Here is a 20,012-nt window from a genome sequence, read left to right on the forward strand (position 1 = left end):
CTAATCTTTGACAAAGCTGACAAAAACATACACTGGGGAAAAGAATCTCTTTTCAATAAATGGTGCTGGGAAAACTGGATAGCTACATGCAGAAGTCTTTGTTGATGTTTTAATTCCATTCTGCTATGTCTGCCCGAGTGAGACAGCAAGGCATGTACATGTTATTTTTCTTTATGTGTTTTTTTTGTTTTATTCCTTTGCCTCACCTTCTATCTTATTTTTCTGGGGTTGATGAAGATACTTTGTGTTCATGATGAGGATTGTAGTTTAGAAAGAGAATGAAAGCCCCACCTGTTCTTTTTTCTTCCATCTCTAGTATGAGATGCAAATCACACTTTTATTATGCAAAACTTTGTGGTGCTTTGCATGGCAAACCTAAGTTATTTTGACATTTGTCATATTTTTTGTTCTTCTAAAGGAAAAAATGATACTCTATATCCTGTGTCCTTAGAAAAGCAAAGCAAGCCACTTTCTAAGGAGAGATGACTAATCAATCTGGCAAAAGTCCAGTGTAAAATTTTCATCAAAAACATGAGAAAATTGTGGAATAGGTGGTAGATACACAGTCTGTCTAAGCCAACTGGCTGATAGAAAGGTATCTTTTTGGATTTCCTGTGTGAAATAGATTTGCCAAGACCACTTATTATTGCTTTAGTTTTTGTTCACCTTGAGCTTTAGTATCTGACTTCTACATTATATGTTTGAATATTTTTAGAGCAGAACCATAATAAGGCTCTACAACTGTAAATTATAAGATGTATTATTATTTTACATGCCCTTGAAATAAACATTGATAAATTACTAAGTGAGCACTTCTCTGACATAGACCAGGAAGAGGTGCTAAGAGAGAAAACTTTGGGTATAGCCCCTGTTAATGATTTTACAGAGCATGGTGATGGAGAACATGGGCTCTGCAGCCAGGCTGCAGGGTTCAGATCCCAGCCACCTCACCTCCTGGCCCTGTAACCTTGAGCAAGTTACACTCTGTGCCTCAGTTTCCTCATCTGTAAAGTGTGGATGAAAAAGTATTTACTGTGGTCGTTAGAGTTATGTGGGTAAATATGCATAAAGTTCCTAGCACAGCGCCTACATTATAAACACCATTTAAGTGTTGGCTGATGTTAAGATTATGATTATACTAATGATCATTATTATGATTTATACTAATAGAATGAAATAATTTAAATGTTCAGGCTTTTTAAAAGTAAAAAGAGTTGTCAAATACGTGTTTGTTGTGTATATTGTGTCCCAAATTGAGTTGCGTAGGCATGGAAAAAACGTTTCATTATTTATTATATGTACTTCAAATGTATTTTCCTCATTTCTACAATCATGGCTCTATGTGACAGAGCCAAGTGTAAACCTAGGAAGTAAGAGTTTGGATCTATATGTAAGACAACCAAAGATGGAATATACCCCCCAAAATCAGTCTGGATTTGTTTTATGAAAAGGCTCATCTGTATTGTTTCAAGATATTTGCCTTAATTTAGATCACTAGTACTAATAACACTAGTAAGAATTTATGTATATCAACTACTTCATAACCCAAGTTTGTTACTGTTTTCCTGTGTTATCATCAAGAATCAAGGTATAGAATTCTAGTTACTAGGGATTTAGTCACAATAGTGGAGGTATAAATCCCGCTCTGATTAAAGAAATTGCTCACTGTCTTCCTGCAATGGCTATAAGACACTTCTCCCCCACCCCTTCCCTTCACTTCCCTCTTCTCCCCTTCCTGTCTCTCTCTCTGTACTCTTCCTCCTATGTTCTACGCAAATCTGACCCCCGTTACTCCAAACCTGTTGATGTTCTTCATGTGTGCCATGCTGCCTCTTGCGTGCCTGCTTTTGCACATGCTTCTTTCTCTGTCCGAACTGCATTTTCCCGTTTCTTCACCTGGCTGTGATCTTTCAATACTATAATCTCATCTGAGGCATCATACTCTATGAGGAACCTTCCCTAATTTCTACCACTCCCTCCTTGCATTCCGTGTTGTTCTGATTCTAATTGCTCTTCCTCCCTACTAGACTATGAGTTCCTTTTTGTGGTACTCCCCTGTGTTGCCAACTCCAGGCAAATGCCTGGGATACAGTAGATGCTCAATATTTGTCCAATGAATGAACAAATGAATGGGCGAATTTGTATACAACAGTGTAAAATAGTTTGCATAAGTCAAAAGAGGCTAGCCTTAGTATGTCTAAACAAAATAAGTATAGGCATTTACCATTTCTTTTTAAATGAAAATAGAAAGGCTTTTGCATTTTTTAAATTCTATAGCATTTAGCATAGTTACATATCAAAGATATTTTTATTCCCACTGAAATAGCTGTCAATAATTACCACCATAGTTAAAAAGATTTTAGGTTAGATAGTAATAAGAAACATGAAAATTAACCTTCTGTACCTTAGGTTCCCATTAAAATAATAAAAAACATTGCATATAGATATATGAATATACCCAAATAAATAGACAATACTTGGTAAAATAATGAAATGCTCTTGTAACTGTAGAATATTATTTTCCTCCTTTATGCTATATACTTATAGCACTTAAGCAACCTTATCTTTCATAGTTTCTGCTTACTCTGGGGTTTTCTTATATCAGTTGATCAAATCTTTTTTTTCTTCTTGGTATCATAATCTGATACGAATCTCAAAGTCATAAAAGTGGTGCAATCATTACTTTTATAGACCAAATCCAATTTCTGAAATCATGTGGGTGTGTGCAGATATCCCTAACAGATACCTTAATCACTTTCATTGGAATAGTAATTAATTTAAAATTATTTTGCAAATAAAATAAAGCCTATAGCTGAAAATAAAGATTTTTGTCATTATAATATTCATAGATTATAATTTTATTACATGCCAGGAGCTACTGTAAGCACTTTATATGAGTTATGTCCTTTTATGCTGAGGGTAAATTTAATTATGATCCCATTCTAGAGGTGAAGGAACGAAGACAGAGATTAAGACTTGGGTCTAGCGTATCACAGCTGTGCACAGTGGTGGAGCAGGGTCGGAGCCCAGCAGTCCGGCTGTGGAGCCCACACCCTGACCATTCTGTTCGAGTGCCTCTCAGACCTCTTCAGTATGCTTTCTTCCATGGACTAACTTCTGTGCAATCATGTATATTATGATAATATAATAGTACTTTTTTCTGTCTGACAAGAGTTTTTTTTTTAAATAAGAGTTTTCTTATATCAAGTAATATGAATTATGGATTATGAAGATTAGCTTTCAAAACTGCATGTTATATCAACAATTTTTATTTTTCCACTATGTAAATCTTCAAATAGATGTTGCTATTGGAGCTCCACAAGAAGATGACTTGCGAGGTGCTATTTATATTTACAACGGCCGTGTAGATGGGATCTCATCAACCTTCTCACAGGTAAGATAGTATTCTATTTCCAAAAGAAGCATTGATAATATAACATCCTTAAAATTTCTAGTGTTTTATGTGGTGGTCTTTTTTCTTTTTCTTTTTCTTTTTTTTTTTTTTTTTGAGACAGTTTCGCTCTGATGCCCAGGCTACAGTGCAGCAGTGGTGGGATCATAGCTCATTGCAGCCTTGAATTCCTGGGCTCAAACAATCTTCCTGCCTCAGCCTCCCAAGTAGCTGGAACTACAGGCACAAGCCACTGTGCCCAGTTAATTTTTTTTTTTTTTTCCACTTTTTGTAGAGACAGGTTCTCCTATGTTACCCATGCTGGTCTCGAACTCCTGGCCTCAAGCAATACCCACCCCCGCCTCTGCCTCCCAAAGTGCTCGGTTTACAGGCCTTGAGCCATTGCACCCAGCTGGATTTATTTTTTTTAATTTGCTCTTACAAATACTTAACATCTTATTTCTCCATTTTCTTAGAATAATGGTAAATGGTCTTATTTTAAGGGATTAATAACTCTTTAAACCATTTTTTTCCCCTCATAAATAAGGGTCCTGGTTCACTCCCACTCTAGCTTGTCTTTAGCTAATTAAAGATTTCTCTTTGTATTTCATCAAATTTGTGTTCTGAGGTTAAATGCATGCTATTCCAAATATGCCCATTTTGATTTGATTAGCTGTGTCTCGCCTTGTGGCTAAAGCCCCATATTTCATGAAGATTGTACAGGGCGATTAAACACACATATGATATCTGTTTCAGGGTGTAGTAGTAAGATGATAGCACTTCAATAAAATTCCATGATCTAACTCTGAATTCGCTTTTATATGTTGAAAAATCAGGGCATTTCAGTGCATAGAAAAAACTACATTCACATGTAGAGTAGGGAAGTTTTTCCAGTGATATTTTTATGGACACATGAACAAACACTGTTATTTTTGATTAAGCAAAAATGGGCAAGTGGTTCTCTGTATTTGACATGAAAGATATGTGCTTGTCCGATTAAAAAAAAATACTGGTTTTCTTTATACAGATAGCAAGCAACCTGATATTTATGAATCAGTATCTGAACATGAAATTGGGTACATAGAATGGGAAACACATACCTGACTTGGGTTGTTCCTGTCAAAAAAGTTGGCTTTCAGCCTGGCATAGTGGCTCATGCCTGTCCCAGCACTCTGGAAGGCCAAGGTGGGAGGATTGCTTTGAGCTCAGGAGTTTGAGACCAGCCTGAGCAAGAGTGAGACCCTATCTCTACAAAAAATAGAAAAATTAGCCGGGTATGATGGTGCGTGCCTGTAGTCCCAGCTACTGGGGAGGCTTAGGCAGGAGGAACGCTTCAGCCCAGGAGTTGGAGGTTGCAGTGAGCTATGATGACAGCTAGCCCGGGTAACAGAGCCAGACTTTGTCTCAAAAAAAAAAAAAAAAAAAAAAAATTGGCTTCCTTTATAAACCTGAGTAGGAGGTTCCAGTACCTCCTGGTTATAAACATCTTATTTTCCAAATTACTTGTTTAATTTGTGTTGGTCGAGGAAGTAAAAGTGGAGCTGAAAAAAGACTTGAGAAGAGTCAGAACTGTTTTAGAAAACCTGCACTGCATAATTTTCCCTTTGCTCACCAAGTAAAGAAAGTAATTTTTTTGTGAGTTACAAAATAGCTGTCAACTGCCCATTTCAAACCAGAAAATTTGGTCTCTCTTAGAAGTATTTGACTTAACTAAAATGTATTTTGTTTGTAAATGCATGGAAAGGCTCATTACTGAGCTAACTCATTGCTTCTCTGGGATATCAGGTGTTCAAAAACTGCTTCCCACTTAACTTACCTATTTTTCAGAGAATTGAAGGACTTGAAATCAGCAAATCATTAAGTATGTTTGGACAGTCTATATCAGGACAAATTGATGCAGATAATAATGGCTATTTAGGTGAGTATAAAATTTACCATATTTAATAAATTGAAATAAGCTCTACTGTAGATGCTGCTTTGTTGTGAAGTACAGAAAACTAATATGGAAGACTTCGATTTACTAATGATTTTTCGCCTTCATTTTTGAAGCGCTCTTGAATTCGAGAATAGGCCAAAAATGATCACGTAATTCCTCATCTTTACACTGTTACTTAATTTCTTGTTCTTGAAAAACTCTCATGAAAATAAATCAAACATATGAAAAGAAAGAAAAATCATTTTTTATTTCAAAAGTAAATTTCTGGGTGTATGTTTCTGGTCCAAAAATTGAAATTTGTTTTAGTAAGCCTGTCTTTATATCATAAGTTTCTATCATAAAGTTTGTCATAAAGGGATGAAAGTTATTATAAATGAATAAATTCAGACAAATGTAGAATGAATTTAAAGATGTTAGCATATCTTTTCCAATTAATTTTTTGTAAATAATGTTTTTATATAGTCAAAAGGTGATATGTAGTTAAGTATTTGTGGCTGAAAAGTAATTCTCTTTGACTAATGATGATTAATCTCTGCTTTTGTTTTTCATCTAGATGTAGCAGTTGGTGCTTTTCGGTCTGATTCTGCTGTGTTGCTAAGGTAAGGCTGATACATTTCACTGCTTAATGACAATTGGGCTTAGTTGTAAATGACGGGAGGTGGTATTTAACATCACCAGTGGTAGTGAACTCGTCCATGTTCTTTTTGGTATTCTGAAGTTTAATTATTGAATTTTAGGGTATTTCCTCCACCTTACATAGATATCATTAAACAAATCATCAAAGTCAATTTTTCAGACATTTAAATGAAAATTTTTTTTGCTTTGTGTAATTGAGTACGTGTACACATACTGTTAATGAGGAAGATTCATGAAATTACTTGGTCAATGCAAACTAACAAAACAAGTGCAATTGTCTTAAAGAAAAATAATTCTGTAATTAACATTGCTAATTTCATTTCATTCTTAGGACAAGACCGGTAGTGATTGTTGAAGCTTCTTTAAGCCACCCTGAGTCAGTAAATAGAACAAAATTTGACTGTATTGAAAATGGATTGCCTTCTGTGTGCATGGATCTAACACTTTGTTTCTCATACAAGGGCAAAGAAGTTCCAGGTTACATTGGTAAGTGTGCCCCACAGAATGAATGTCTGTTAGAGTGTGAAGTGTACTATCCTCTTGTGAGCTCTCACTGGTTTTGGCCATGGGGGTCTTCTTTGGAGCAGGAGGGAGTAGCCACCTGATAGGCACCTTTCTTTCCCATCTTCCAGATTCTCTAGGTGTTCTCACAAATAAGTAGGGCACATTAGAAGGCTGTAGTTGTTTAGAGACTAAGGCAAGAAGCAAAGGATCATTTGCCGTATTAGTTTAAGGTGAACCAACTAAACTTAGTCTGTGTAATCTCTTTAGAAAGAACATCACCACAGCTCTGTTTTACTGAGCTTTTGAAAGCCTAGAGCTGGCTTAAGCTAGAAGGCCTGAGAGGGAGAAGATTCTTTTCTTCACATTCTATCCTTTTTCAACAATTGCAGAAATGTATCTGGAATCTAGACCTGCTTCTAATCTCTGTCAATGATACACATCTCTTAATAATTTTCTGCAACGATCAGCTCCTGAGAACCATGCCTGTTTCCCTACATGTAGGCAACTTTCAGTTATCTTCTCTGGAGAAAGTAGCATTGATACAGCTCACCGAAAATTGTGGTCATTCCCAAATCATGTACATGTGACTTTATAAGTATTACATTTTTGCTAGCAGATTAATCATCCTAATTACGTTATATTTAAGCTAACCTTAGAATGAAACTAACCCATGGTAGGAGAAAAGCGTACCTGGGTTTATCATTTGAACATTAATAATTCACAAATTTTATGATCTCCACAAGACCTGTCAAGAGTCGATTGTATTCATGACCTTGCTGGCAGCTGTCATCTAAACATCATGAATGGGAGCAAATACTTATTGAGTTGAATGATGGGTATGTAATAGAGATATCAATCTGAATTAGCTTGTAATGTAAGGTACAGAATAAGTCTGGTAGCTCTTCCTGAGATCAGAATCATTTTTAATAGTGGAAAAGTCCTGGCCGAACTGCAGTTATAAGAAGGTAGGCAAGCCTTCATCTGGTTATTGATTGGAGAAGTGACAGTTTAAGAGCCTGACCCCACAGTGAGTTGTACGTTAACACAGACAAGCTGATGGATTATCTAAAAGATACATGTTGAATACATGGGGCTCTTTCCCTTTATGTAAAATCAGAGATTTCTGTGCTAGCAATTCCATTGTGACGAGATATTTTTTAAAATGGTTGAAGACAAATATATGAAACTCATAAATAACCATAGCATTGTTACAGAAATATGCTTTATAATTGTCATAAAATGACTCTTTGGGAGAAATAATTCACATGGTATGCATATTTAATAAAACCAGGACGTTTTGCCTCTTTGTGTTAGTGGATTTTTATTCACCCCTTTCTCATTTACTTTTTGTCTGAATTCAGGGTGATGAATTTGTAGATGGCTATTTCAGTTGCTTCTCTTTCTCTCGGAAGTATTGAAGCTCAGTTATTTTAATTTTAAAGTCAATTGACCTGGACTTTATTATTTTCCAAGTAAAAGGATGATTGAAAGATTTATTTGAAATGTGTAAGAGTAATATAGGTTTTATACTTTCCTTAAAATAAGTAGGTGAAATTCTTCAAAAGTATAAGTTACTCCTAAAATATAAATGAACACTTCAGGAATTATATAAATTCTTTAACTTATCACTTATGAATTATTGTTCCTATAGAATGAATGACACCTCAGCAGACTACTAGATTTAGCTTGCTTTGCAATGAACCCGTTTAGATTCAGGAAATGACTCTTACTTTCTTGGTAGGATCTGGCTTGGAATTTTTGGGGTTTCTTTTTTAATTTTCCTTATTTTTTTGCTTATTTGAAGATCATCTTTAGCAGGTAAATATTTACTATGTCAGATTTGAAATAAGCCATGCCAAACTGCTAGGATATTTGAGAAGCTGTCTATATTTTTTTTATTATTGCACAGATTAACACTGGAAGGTCAAATTAGAAGCCAATAAAAACAGAGGAAGGATAAATAATCCAAGCACAGGACTGGAAAGAAATTTTTGAGTAAATCATATATATGTGTGTGTGTGTGTGTGTGTATATATATATATATATATATGTTTGACTTTTGAACCTTATGTTCCCTTTATAGATAAGAAAAGTAAAAGAAAAATAGCAAGCCCTCAAATCAGAAATAAACCTAACTATGTATAAAATTAGTCATGTAACCACACAATATAGAATTATTTCAAGTGACATTTGAGCACAGTAGTCTGCCTCTACTGTCTTAGTCAGATGTTCTGAGGACAAAAAGGACTCCAAAGAAATCTGAAGCTTAATACTTTTATTGTTAGTAACTATTTTGACGTGGTAGTTTTGAAACTTTTTTATATAGGAGGATTAAGCAAATAAAGATGATAATATTGTTAATAGAAACCCAGAGAGAAGTTTGTAAACCTTTTTTAATTTATTAAAATAATTTTTGAAATTTATATATTTTATATCATTATTCAATTGTCATGCTTAATAATTTGGAATAATTTTTGAGCAATTTTCACAATATTTTATAGCCCTGCACCTCATCCTGTTTTTTCCCTTCCTTAATACCAGGGATATTTATGTAGAATGTTTTTTTTCTTTTAATTTCAAAATATTAAGGGGGTACAAATATTTTTGTTACATGGATACCTTGTATAATACTTAAGTCGGGGCTTTTAGTGTGCCCAACACCTGAATAGTGTTCACTGTACCTGAGAGATACGTTTTTACCCCTCCCCTCTTCTTGATTTCCAATGACCTTTACATCTCTTTGTGCCCATCATTTAGCTCCCAATTATTAGAGAGTATGTGTGGCATTTGTTTCTCCATTTCTGAGACACTTTGCTTCAGATAATGGTCTCCAGTTCCATCCAAGTTGCTGCAAAAGATACTATTTCATTCCTTTTCATGGCTGAGTAATACTCCATAGTGCATATGTGTGTGTGTGTGTGTACACATCACATTTTCTTAATCTCATGAATTGATGGGCACTTAGGTTGATTCCACATCTTTGTGACTTGTGCTGTGATAAACATTCGAGTGCAGGTGCCTTTTTGATAAAATGACTTCTTTTCCTTTGAGTGGAATACTCAGTAGTGGGATTGTTTGTTGAATGTTAAGTCTATATTTATTTCTTTGAGGAATCTCCATATTGTTTTCAATAGAGGTTGTACTAATTTGCAGTCCCACCAACAGCGTATAAGCAATCCTTTGTCTCTGCATCCACGCCAGCATCTATTGTTTTTGACTTTTTAATAATGGTCATTCTGATAGGGGAAAAATTGCATCTCATTGTGGTTTTAGTTTGCATTTCCCTGATGATTAGTGACGTTGAGCATTTTTTCATGTTTATTGGCCATTTATCTTCATTTGAAAACTTCTGTTCATGTCTTTTGCCCACTTTTTAATGGGGTTGGTTTTTTTTTCTTGCTAATTTGTTTGAGTTCTTTGTAGATGGTGGATACATTATCAGATATATAGTTTGCAAATATTTTCTCTCATTCTGTACATTGACTATTAACACTGTCAATTATTTACTTTTCTGTGCAGAAGCTTTTTAATTTTATCAAGTCCCATTTATTTATTTTAGTTGATGCTATATTTGCCTTTGGGTCTTCATCATAAATTCTTTGCCTAGGCTGATGTCTAGAACAGTTTTTTCTATGTTTTCTTCTAGAATTTTTATGGTTTCATGACTTATACTTAAATATTTTATCCATCTTGAATTAATTTTCATATATGGGGAGAGATAGAAGTCCTGTTTCATTCTTCTGCATGTGGATATGCAGTTTTCCCAGCATTTATTGAATAAGGTTTCCTTTCCCCAGCATGTGCTGTTGTCTGCTTTGCCAAATATCAGTTGATTGTAGGTAGATGGGGTTTTATTTCTGGCTTCTCTATTCTGTTCTATTGGTCTGTGTCTCTGCTTTTATACCAGTACCATGATGCTTTGGTTACTATAGCTTTGTAGTATAATTTGAAGTCTGGTAATGCGATGCCTCTAGATTTGTTCTTTTTACTTAAGATTGCTTTGGCTATTCCGGCTCTCTTTTGGTTCTGAATGAAGCTTAGAATTATTTTTTCTAGATCCATGAAATATGACATTGGTATTTTGATGGGGATTGCATTGAATCTGTAAATTACTTATGGCTGTATGGACATTTTAACAATATTGATTCTACCAATCCATGAGCATGAGATGTTTTTCTATTTGTGTCATCTATGATTTCTTTCATCAGTGTTTGGTAGTTCTCCTTTTAGAGACCTTCCACTGCCTTGGTTAAGTGTTAGGTCATTAAATATGAAATGTCTGATTTTGAATCAAAAGTGTAGTTTATTGTATCTCAAACAAGAAGCAGTACAATTAATCAAAGTATCTGCCTAAACTATCAACACAGTTTGCCATCTTAACAGTAGCTTGTTTATGCCAGCAGCGAAGAATCCTGGAGAGCAAGTGGCAATAAAATCACAAAAGGTGTTTTCCATAGCTTGTTGAGAATTGAGTATATTTTCTTGCAAGAAGTGGTCCACAGCCTGGAAGGAAGCAGTAGTCAGTTAGTACAAGGTCTAGTGAATGTAGTGGATGACAGAGAGTCTCCAAGTCCAGCTGCTGTAGTTTGAGCAGGATTGTTTTTTGTGATATGTGGTCTTACAAGAGGATTGGCCTGCCTCTATTAACCAATCTCAGCTGCTTAATCACAAGCATCCTCATCATTTCATCCAATTGGTTGCAGTAGACATCCACTGTAATTGACCAGGTTTCATGAAGCTGTAGTGGATAATAACAGTGCTGGACCACCAAACAAACTCCATTAGCTATTTTTGATGAATATTCGGTTTGGGATTGTTTTTCAGCACTTCATCTTTATCCAATCATAGTGCCAAATGGTTGCAATTATCAAAAAGAATCCATTTTTTATCACATGTAATGACACGGTGTAGAAATGGTTTGCCTTTATGTGGTGACAGCAAAGAAAAGCAAGCTTTGAGATGATTTCTCTTCTGGCGCTGGTTTCATTCATGTGCAGCCCATCTATCCAGATTCTTTATGTTGCCTATTTGTTTCAGATGGTTCAATATTGTCGGAATAGTAATGTCAAACCTTGCTAATTCACATGTAGGTTGAGGTAGATTCCCTTCCACTATAGCTTACAGCTCATCTTCATCCACCTTGGTCTCAGGTCGTTCATGAAGCTCATTTTCAAGACTAAAATCACCAGAACAGAACTTCTCAAACCATCAGCATACTATGCATTCCTTAGCCACATCTTTCCCAAACACTTCATTGCTATTTCGAGCTGTCTGCACTACATTGGTTCCACAACAGAACTTATATTCGAAAATAACATGAATTTTTTTACTTATCCATGGTTGCACGAAAATTACTCTAAAAAATTTTTTGAAAGATAATCACAAGCCAAACTGTGCATTTGCAAGACTGAGGATGTACCTTTACAATACAAATAAAACCAGAAGTGTCAAAATGAAATGTCAGAGAAACCAACTTTCAAACTTAGTACTTAAGGAAATTGGACATTTCATACTTAATAACCTAAATATAGGTATTTTATTTTCTTGTATTAATAACTATTGTAAATGGTATTGAGTCTTTCATTTGATTCTCATTTGAGATGATCATGTGGTCTTTGCTTTTGTTTCCGGTTTTGTGGTGAAGTGTCTTTATTAATTTTCATTTGTTGAACCATCCTTGCATCCCTGGAATGAAACCCACTTGATCATGATAAATTATCTTTTTGGTGTGCTGTTGAATTTGGTTGGTTTGCAGTATTTTGTTGAGGATTTTTGCATCTATGTTCATAAAGGATATTAGTCTGTAGTTTTCTTTTTTTGTTGTGTCCTTTTTTGTCTTTGGTATCAATGTGATACCAGCTTCACAGAATGGGTTAGGAAGGATTCTCTCCTTCTCAATGTTCTGGAATAAGTTCTGTAGGATAGGTACCAGTTCTTTGTTGTAGATCTGGTAGAATTTGGCTGTGAATCCATCTGGTCTGGGGCTTTGTTTTTGTTGGGAGATTTTTTTTATTTCAACATATTATGGGGGTACAAATATATAGGTTATGTATATTGCCCTTGCCCCTGCCCCCCAAGTCAGAGCTTCAAGCGTGTCCATCCCCTAGACAGTGCGCATCACACTCATTATTTATTGCTGCTTGAATCTCACTGTTTGTTGTTGGTCTGTTCAGGAGTTCTATTTCTTCCTGATTTAGGCTTGGGAGGTTGTGTGTTTCTAGGAATTTATCCATTTCCTCTACATTTTCTAGTTTGCGAGTATAGAGGTTTTTGTAGTATTCATGGATGATCTTTTGCATTTCTGTGGTATCAGTTGTAATGTCTCTTTTTTTCATTTTCAATTGAGGTTAATTTGAGTCCTTTCTCTTCTATTTCTGTTTAATCTGGCTAGTGTTCTACTGATTTTGTTTATCTTTTCAAAGAACTGACTTTTTGTTTCATTGATTCCTTTATTATTATTTTGGTTTCCATTTTGTTTAGTTCTGCTCTGAACTTTATTTCTTCTGCTGGCTTTGAAATTTTTATTTTTATTTATTTATTTATTTGAGACAGAGTATTGTTCTGTTGCCGGTAGAGTGCCGTGGCGTCAGCCTAGCTCACAGCAACCTCAAACTCCTGGGCTCAAGCAATCCTCCTGCCTCAGCCTCCCGAGTAGCTGGGACTACAGGCATGCGCCACCATGCCCGGCTAATTTTTTCTATATATTTTTAGTTGTCCAATTAATTTCTTTCTAATTTTTTAGTAGAGACAGGGTCTCGCTCTTGCTCAGGCTGGTTTCGAACTCCTGAGCTCAAACAATCCACCCACCTCGGCCTCCCAGAGAGCTAGGATTACAGGCGTGAGCCACCGCGCCCGGCCCGAAATTTTTATTTTTAATTATTCCTTTTTTCATATTTCTAGTTGGTCTTTAAAAAGCTATTTCATAGAGAGAATTTAAGATATTTCCAGTATTCTATATAACCTTGACTATTATCACTTCAAAAATAAGAAAATAAATGCATTTAGATAATTGCTTATATTATTGTAATTCTCTCTACATTTTCACAGTTTTGTTTTACAACATGAGTTTGGATGTGAACAGAAAGCCAGAGTCTCCATCAAGATTTTATTTTTCTTCTAATGGAACTTTTGACGTGATTACTGGAAGCATACAAGTATCAAGCAGAGTGGCTAACTGTAGAACACATCAAGCATTTATGCGGGTAATGTAAACTAATTTTTATTAATGAATATGTAAGCTTCAATATTGTCAATACAGTAAAACCTATTGCATTGGCATCTTTTTATAAAATGTAGTTTAAAACAAGTGTTATCCCCTCCTAAACTATGACCTGTTGTTCCAGTTAAAGTGTTAGACATTCCCAACCTAAATAGTTTAAAGTTCACTTTTTATATCTTTTTTTCACATTTAATCACATTTACCCACATCACTGTTTTTAAAGATTTTCCTTTTTCCTCTCTACAATTGCTATTTTTTCTTATCCCTGTTTATCCACTTACCCAGAAATATACATCTTGAGTAGCTCTGCTTAGTCTCAGATCTTTTCCATGGTAGATTTTTGGGGCAAGTTGGGGGAGGCGGGGAAGTTGGTTTGTTTTCCATATGACTCCGACAAAGTGGAATCCAGCATGACTGTTTTTGTATTGTGTCTTTGTCTCCATGCCAGCTTTGTCAGTGATGTCAATGGGAACTTGCACAGTTGTAGCATGGTGGGGATCATCTGTGGGCCAAGACAATAGCTCTCATGATGGTTTGGGGTATGTCCTGCCAAAGCACAGCCGATTTCATGTTTCTTTTATTAAAACACTCATTCCCAAACTGATCATCACGCTTCTTGCATTGGTCAAATTTCATCATATGAAGCAGTGCCAGGTCTTTTTCATTAGGGAATGGTGTACTTCATCAGAAAATCTATTGTCACAGAAAGCCAAACTATTCCCAGGAGCCCTTTCTGGGATTTCAAATAGTAGCCCAGCTTAGAACTTAATTTTCCCTTGGATACTTATTTCAGGCAAATGCAAGCAAGCACCAAGACTCCAATACACTGTTAAATGCTAAGAGCAATAATCCCCATTCTATTTCCTCATTTCCCTTAACAGTTTTTATTGTTGTACTAGAAGAAAGCTATTAGTTGGTTCATAGCCAAAAGGATAGAATATTAATGTGACCATCATTTATATGGTAGGAATTAAAGAGGTTCTTTTTTTTTTCATCCTTTATAGATGTGGTTTTACTTACATTAATTTTAGGGACAAATATTGGGACCATTCTAAAGACAATAAAAAGGGCCAACATTAGACGTTCACAAAAAAGTACGTTGTGTTGAATTTGTAAAAGTGGCAGCAAATTGATCTGGTTTATTTAGTCCTATGTTTCTTGGCATTGTTTCTATGAATAAGGGATCACCAAAATTGCATGCCTTTTTGGGAATAAATTTGTAGCAGAAATTGCAATTTAGCCGAGGTTTCTGTGTTTTGTTGCACATATACTTCTAGTATTGCCATGGTTTTGATGGTAGCATGATACAGCCATTGACTTTGGCCCATATTGTGAATGTTAAACAGTAGCACTTAAAAAAAAATGATTGTTTCCTCTAATATCTTTTTTCCCTTCCTAAGTTACCTTGCTTTTGTTTGGAACATTTTTAAACTCATATATAGAAAGGCAAAAGGCGACTCTAACTCTCTTATTTTCAGCAAACCCAGGGAGGATGTAAGAATGAAAGATGCAGCTGCCCCAACCTTGGATTCTGTCAAGGAGCTCTAGCTGTTACTTAGGAAGGTATGGGACTGTAATAAGGGCACTTTGCCACCTCCACCAGGGTGGTAGCCAAAGGCATCAGGAAACATTGATGCTACTATGCTTCTATAGTCTGAAAGCATAGGACAATAAACTGAATTCTTCCGTCTTCCTTATAATGTTAGAAAAGAAGATTCACAGTAGTCAGGATGCCTGGGTGGTTCCTGTGTTCCATAAAAGGTGTCTAGTACCAGGAGTGTTAATACCACATATGTATCTCATCTTTGCACTCCTTACAATGAAGCGAGGTGACACTTGTGAATTATGTCCTCAGGCCCACTACCCCCGACTGGCAGATGACTCCCTGCCTGCTGGTTGGTCATGCTTTACTTGTAACCTTGTCCGCTTTTGCCATGCCAATTAAGCTCCCTTTATCCATTCACTCAGTTAATTCAACAGATATTTATTGAGTACCTACATTGTGTTAGATTCTGTTTGAGACACTGGTGTGTACCAGTGAATAAGACATGGAGCTTGTAATTTAGTGAGGTGAGACAGTACTATTATAAAAATGTCAATTCTGATATTTTAGAAAATACAGGTGACAAAAGAAAGAAAAAGGAGAACAGAGTACAGAAAAGTGAGGAGTGCCGGGGAAAGAGTGAGGCTGTGGTTTTAAATAGGGTGGTCAGAGCAGGCTTCATTCAGAAAGTGACATCTGAGCAAAGACTTGAAGGAAGTGAAGAAGTTACCCATGTAGATATCCAGGATGATGGTTCTCAACTTTGAGGTATAACAGCAACACTTGTAGGGCTTTTTAAAACATAAATTGCTCAGCCGCATTCACAGTTCCTAATTCAGTAGGTCTGCAGTGAGCCTTACAAAATTCTCAGGAGCTGCCAACGCTGCTGGCCTGGGAGCCATACCTTGAAAATAAGGAACACTCTAGCTGCTATGTTGTAAATAGACAGTAGGAGACCAACATTTGATGCACAGAGAAGAGGCTGCTGCAATGACCCACATGAGAGAAGCCTCCAACAGAGGTGACAGTAGATATGGTGAGAAATAGTTGAAGACAGATCCTTTATAACTTGTTGACAGGTTATATGTCTGGCATTTGAAAAAGAGAGCCTCAAGATGACTTTAGGTCTTTAACCTCAGCAACTAGAAAAATGTAGTTCTCCTCAACTGAGATAATATTGCAGGAGAAACACCTTTTGGGTAGAAAATTCTGGAATTCATTTGTGGTCCTGCTGAACTGGGGAGACCTATTTTACTTTCAAGTGTAAGTATCAATTAAGCATTGGCATATACACATCTGGAGTTGAGGGGGAGGCATAAAACTGGAAATATAACTTTCTTTGGCATATGGATGGTATTTAAAGCCACATGAGATGGCTGGGATCAAAAGGAGAAGAGGGCCAGCGTCTGCACTCTGGGGCACTAAAACACGAAGAGGTTGGAGAGAAGAGGAGGCCCTCAAAGGAGATGAGAAGGACCAACCAGGGAGGAAACCAGCAGTGTGTGGTGTCCTGGAGGTGAAGTGAATAAAGCAGAGAAGGAGGGCGCATGATGATGTTTTCAGTGCTGCTGCTTGGTCACGTAAGATGAGGGCTGAGAACTGACCATTGGATTTACCAATGTGGAACCTATTGTGATTGTGACAAAGCATTTCAGAGAAGTAGTGGGGGAAAAGGAGGAGAGGAACTGGAGACAGAATATAGGTTATTCTTTCACAAAATTTGCTCCGTAGGTCACCAAAGAAATGGGGTTGGGAGTTAGCTGATAAGAGAAGTAAAGTGAAGAGGTTGCTTTTTTGTTTCTGATTTTTCTTTTACTAGCACCGGAGAAACATCAGTGTGTTTTTATGCTTACAGGCATTCTCCAGTAGAGTGAAAAACTTGCGAGATAGGTGAGAGGGGAGAATAGTTGGAACAAAATCCTTGAGAAGGCAAGAGGGGCGGGATTAATGGTACAAGTGAAAGGGTTGGTTCTAGATAGGCAGGTGCCTAGTCAATCTGCTGTGTGCTTGCAGATGCTGGGTAGATGCGGTGAGGACCATGGAAGTTATCTTCTGAGTGCTTTAATATTCTCAGTAAAGTAAGAGGAAAAGTCATCAGCTTGAGTAGGGATGGGGAAGGTGGTATTTGGAGTTGGGGAGAAGATATGAAATGGTCTTCCAGGAGAATGGGAGAGTAAGGAAGTACAGTGTGTTTTCAGATGGTGTCAGGGTCTGCTTGCACTCATGCTCATAAAGTGAGTGTGGTCAATGTGGTTGTGATTTTTTCTGGTCACATTCAATCCTACAGCTGGAAGTAGATGGAGAGTTACAATTAACCAAGGCTGTGGTTTTGCTGAGAGGGTGAAGCAAGCAAGTTGAAGGAGTATGCAAGGGAATGGTTACATTTTTGGCCCTGAAGTTGGAGCAGGGTAGGAGGGGAGAAAAGGGCATCAAAAAGATGAGGGACAGGGGAAAAAGTTGAATTGGAGATCTCAGTGGGATCAGCAGATTGTTGGAACTGAGTATTAAAGGGAATGAGATAGAAAGATCCCATAGATACTATAACATGTAAAAGCCCTTGGAGACTTGAAGGTGAGGAAAAAATTGAATTTTTTTTATTTTTTCTCACAATTCCTTGATTAGCCCATGCAGATCGAAGTCTTTAAATCTACTTGAATTTACAAGAGCCATCGCATTCTTTGATGGTGGAGAATTTTGCTATTAAAAAGACCCCGTGTTTCATTATAAAACTTGAGTTGTTCTTAAATCTTTCTCTTTTAATCACACATTCTCTAGTTTCATGACAGATCTTCTTGGAATACAAGTGGCATCTTTAACTATCTAATAAGGATGTATATCACTGGCAGCTAAGTTTTCTGGCCTGTTATTTTTCTGAGGCTATATGTTCACTTATGTGGTTGGTAGGGGGATTAGTTTTCTCAAGTCTAATTAGTCTACTCTTTGTAATTAAAATAGTATCATCTAGGATTATTTTACTTGGCTGGTCAAAATTGTTTCCTCATAAAATAAGGAAGGATGAATTTTTTTTTACTTTAAAAAAAAAACCCTTGTAATTGTTTGCAATTATTCCAAGTTTTAATTTTTGCTATTAGAGCCATAAAATTATTGGATTTTGCTAAAGTGGAATGTAGAATTTAGATTTGAAAGTTCATAAAAGGTTTATATATGATATGAGGGAAATAGTTAATTTTATTTATACCTTATAGTGTTTTCTCTGCTAAAAGCCTCTTCTATTCATCACTTTCCTCTATGAAAAGATGTTTCCCCATCCATATAAGTATGTGAAAATTAATCTTTGTTATATTCAAGTATACAACTTTATCAGATCTTAGTAACATCTTAGAACAAGATCTTAGGATAATGGATAATTTTGAGGCCATTTTGATTAAGGGAAACCCAAACCATTATCTGCAGCAGTTTTTAGAAATGTTAGAGCAGCCGTGAGACTCCCCTTAGGTTTTGATGGATGATACTTCTTGGTTGATTTTGATGGAATTTTTGCATTAAAATATTCACAAATAATTGATAAATGAAGAACGGTGCTACATTGGGATAACAAATGAAGCAATGAGATTCCCTGCTGCAGCATTTCCAATAAAACTTGGACTGTCTAGCTCAGTTGCTGAACCTGAGATGTCTGTCCCAATAGACATTCTGAGATCCAGAGACTTCAGTGGCCTTTTCATGTTGTATAAAAACCATGAAATCAGCCTACCTACCTATATAGTAGATAACTTCATTCTTTTCTTTGATTTCTCAAATTTCTAAATTTTGGATTTCTGAAACACGGGGAGTTTTGTTATGTAAGTCTTTTGGTGACTTCTAAAACTCATCTTTTTTCTACAATAATTTCAAGAAAATGTGTATTCAATTAGTAAATACATTTTATTTGCATTATTTATTTCACTTATGTTGTTGAGCTATACGTGCACATAGTTTAATGAAATGTCATTTGCTCCAAAGCAGTAATTTTTTTAACCACAGCACACTATGGACTGATTCATGTATGCAGACATTTCCACTGAAAATCCAAGTGCAAGTACACTATTAATATATAACCATACTTATACTGTGGCATTCTAGAAGTGGATTTATTATTATAACACATGTTAATTCTTTGTTAGGTTGTGAGGTCTTTGAGCAAGGATATTATCTTTTGCATATTTATATTCTCGTATTCTTCTTAAAGCGCACACAACTCATTACATAAGGCAGAAACTCAATAAATTTATGGGTGCTGTGTTCTTGGTGCTATTTAAAGACTTCTGTAAGAGAAATAGACCAGAGACCAATAGACCCAGAGTTCTATTGGTCTAATGGTTAGGGCCTCTGTCCATGGGATTGTTGTCTTTTCTCAGGAGGTCATAGTGCAGATGTTTGACCGTTCTCTACGATCTGAACCAAGCTTACTAGATAAAGTGGTTCTAATTACATATGATGGTGATGGTTCAGGTAGCAGTCTTTGCCTTGGTCTCACCTTCTCCTTCCTCAACCCCATATTGGTACCAGGGGGGTATTTTAAAAACACGAATCTGATCATATTCCTTGCTGAGAATCTTTCTATGTAAGAGCCTTCCCAGCCCCTCTTATGTGTAGCTTAGGTGGCCCTACTTCCTCTGTACTTGTACATGCAAATATCAGAATATTCATCCCCTACACTATCTGTGTGGATTTATGGGACATAGATTGTGATAAAACTGACTTTCAGTTTTGTATCTTCAGAATCTTCTTGAACACAGACCTGCAAATTGATATCTTCAAGTGTTTATGTCCAATATCATTT

General features: G+C 36.1%; 1 protein-coding gene across 1 annotated transcript in view; it reads left to right on the forward strand.

The window, feature by feature from the left end:
- The window catches only part of ITGA4 (integrin, alpha 4 (antigen CD49D, alpha 4 subunit of VLA-4 receptor)), a 90,513-nt gene that overhangs the window by 30,512 nt on the left and 39,989 nt on the right, over positions 1-20,012 (forward strand). The window contains exons 11-15 of the mRNA XM_012651138.1: positions 3,300-3,394; positions 5,219-5,309; positions 5,881-5,926; positions 6,295-6,449; positions 13,515-13,669. Of these exons, the coding sequence (XP_012506592.1) occupies positions 3,300-3,394; positions 5,219-5,309; positions 5,881-5,926; positions 6,295-6,449; positions 13,515-13,669 (542 nt within the window). The remainder of the gene's footprint in view (positions 1-3,299; positions 3,395-5,218; positions 5,310-5,880; positions 5,927-6,294; positions 6,450-13,514; positions 13,670-20,012) is intronic.

This window comes from Propithecus coquereli, unplaced genomic scaffold (assembly GCF_000956105.1).
Source record: "Propithecus coquereli isolate 6110/MARCELLA unplaced genomic scaffold, Pcoq_1.0 Scaffold35, whole genome shotgun sequence".
Taxonomy (NCBI): domain Eukaryota; kingdom Metazoa; phylum Chordata; class Mammalia; order Primates; family Indriidae; genus Propithecus; species Propithecus coquereli.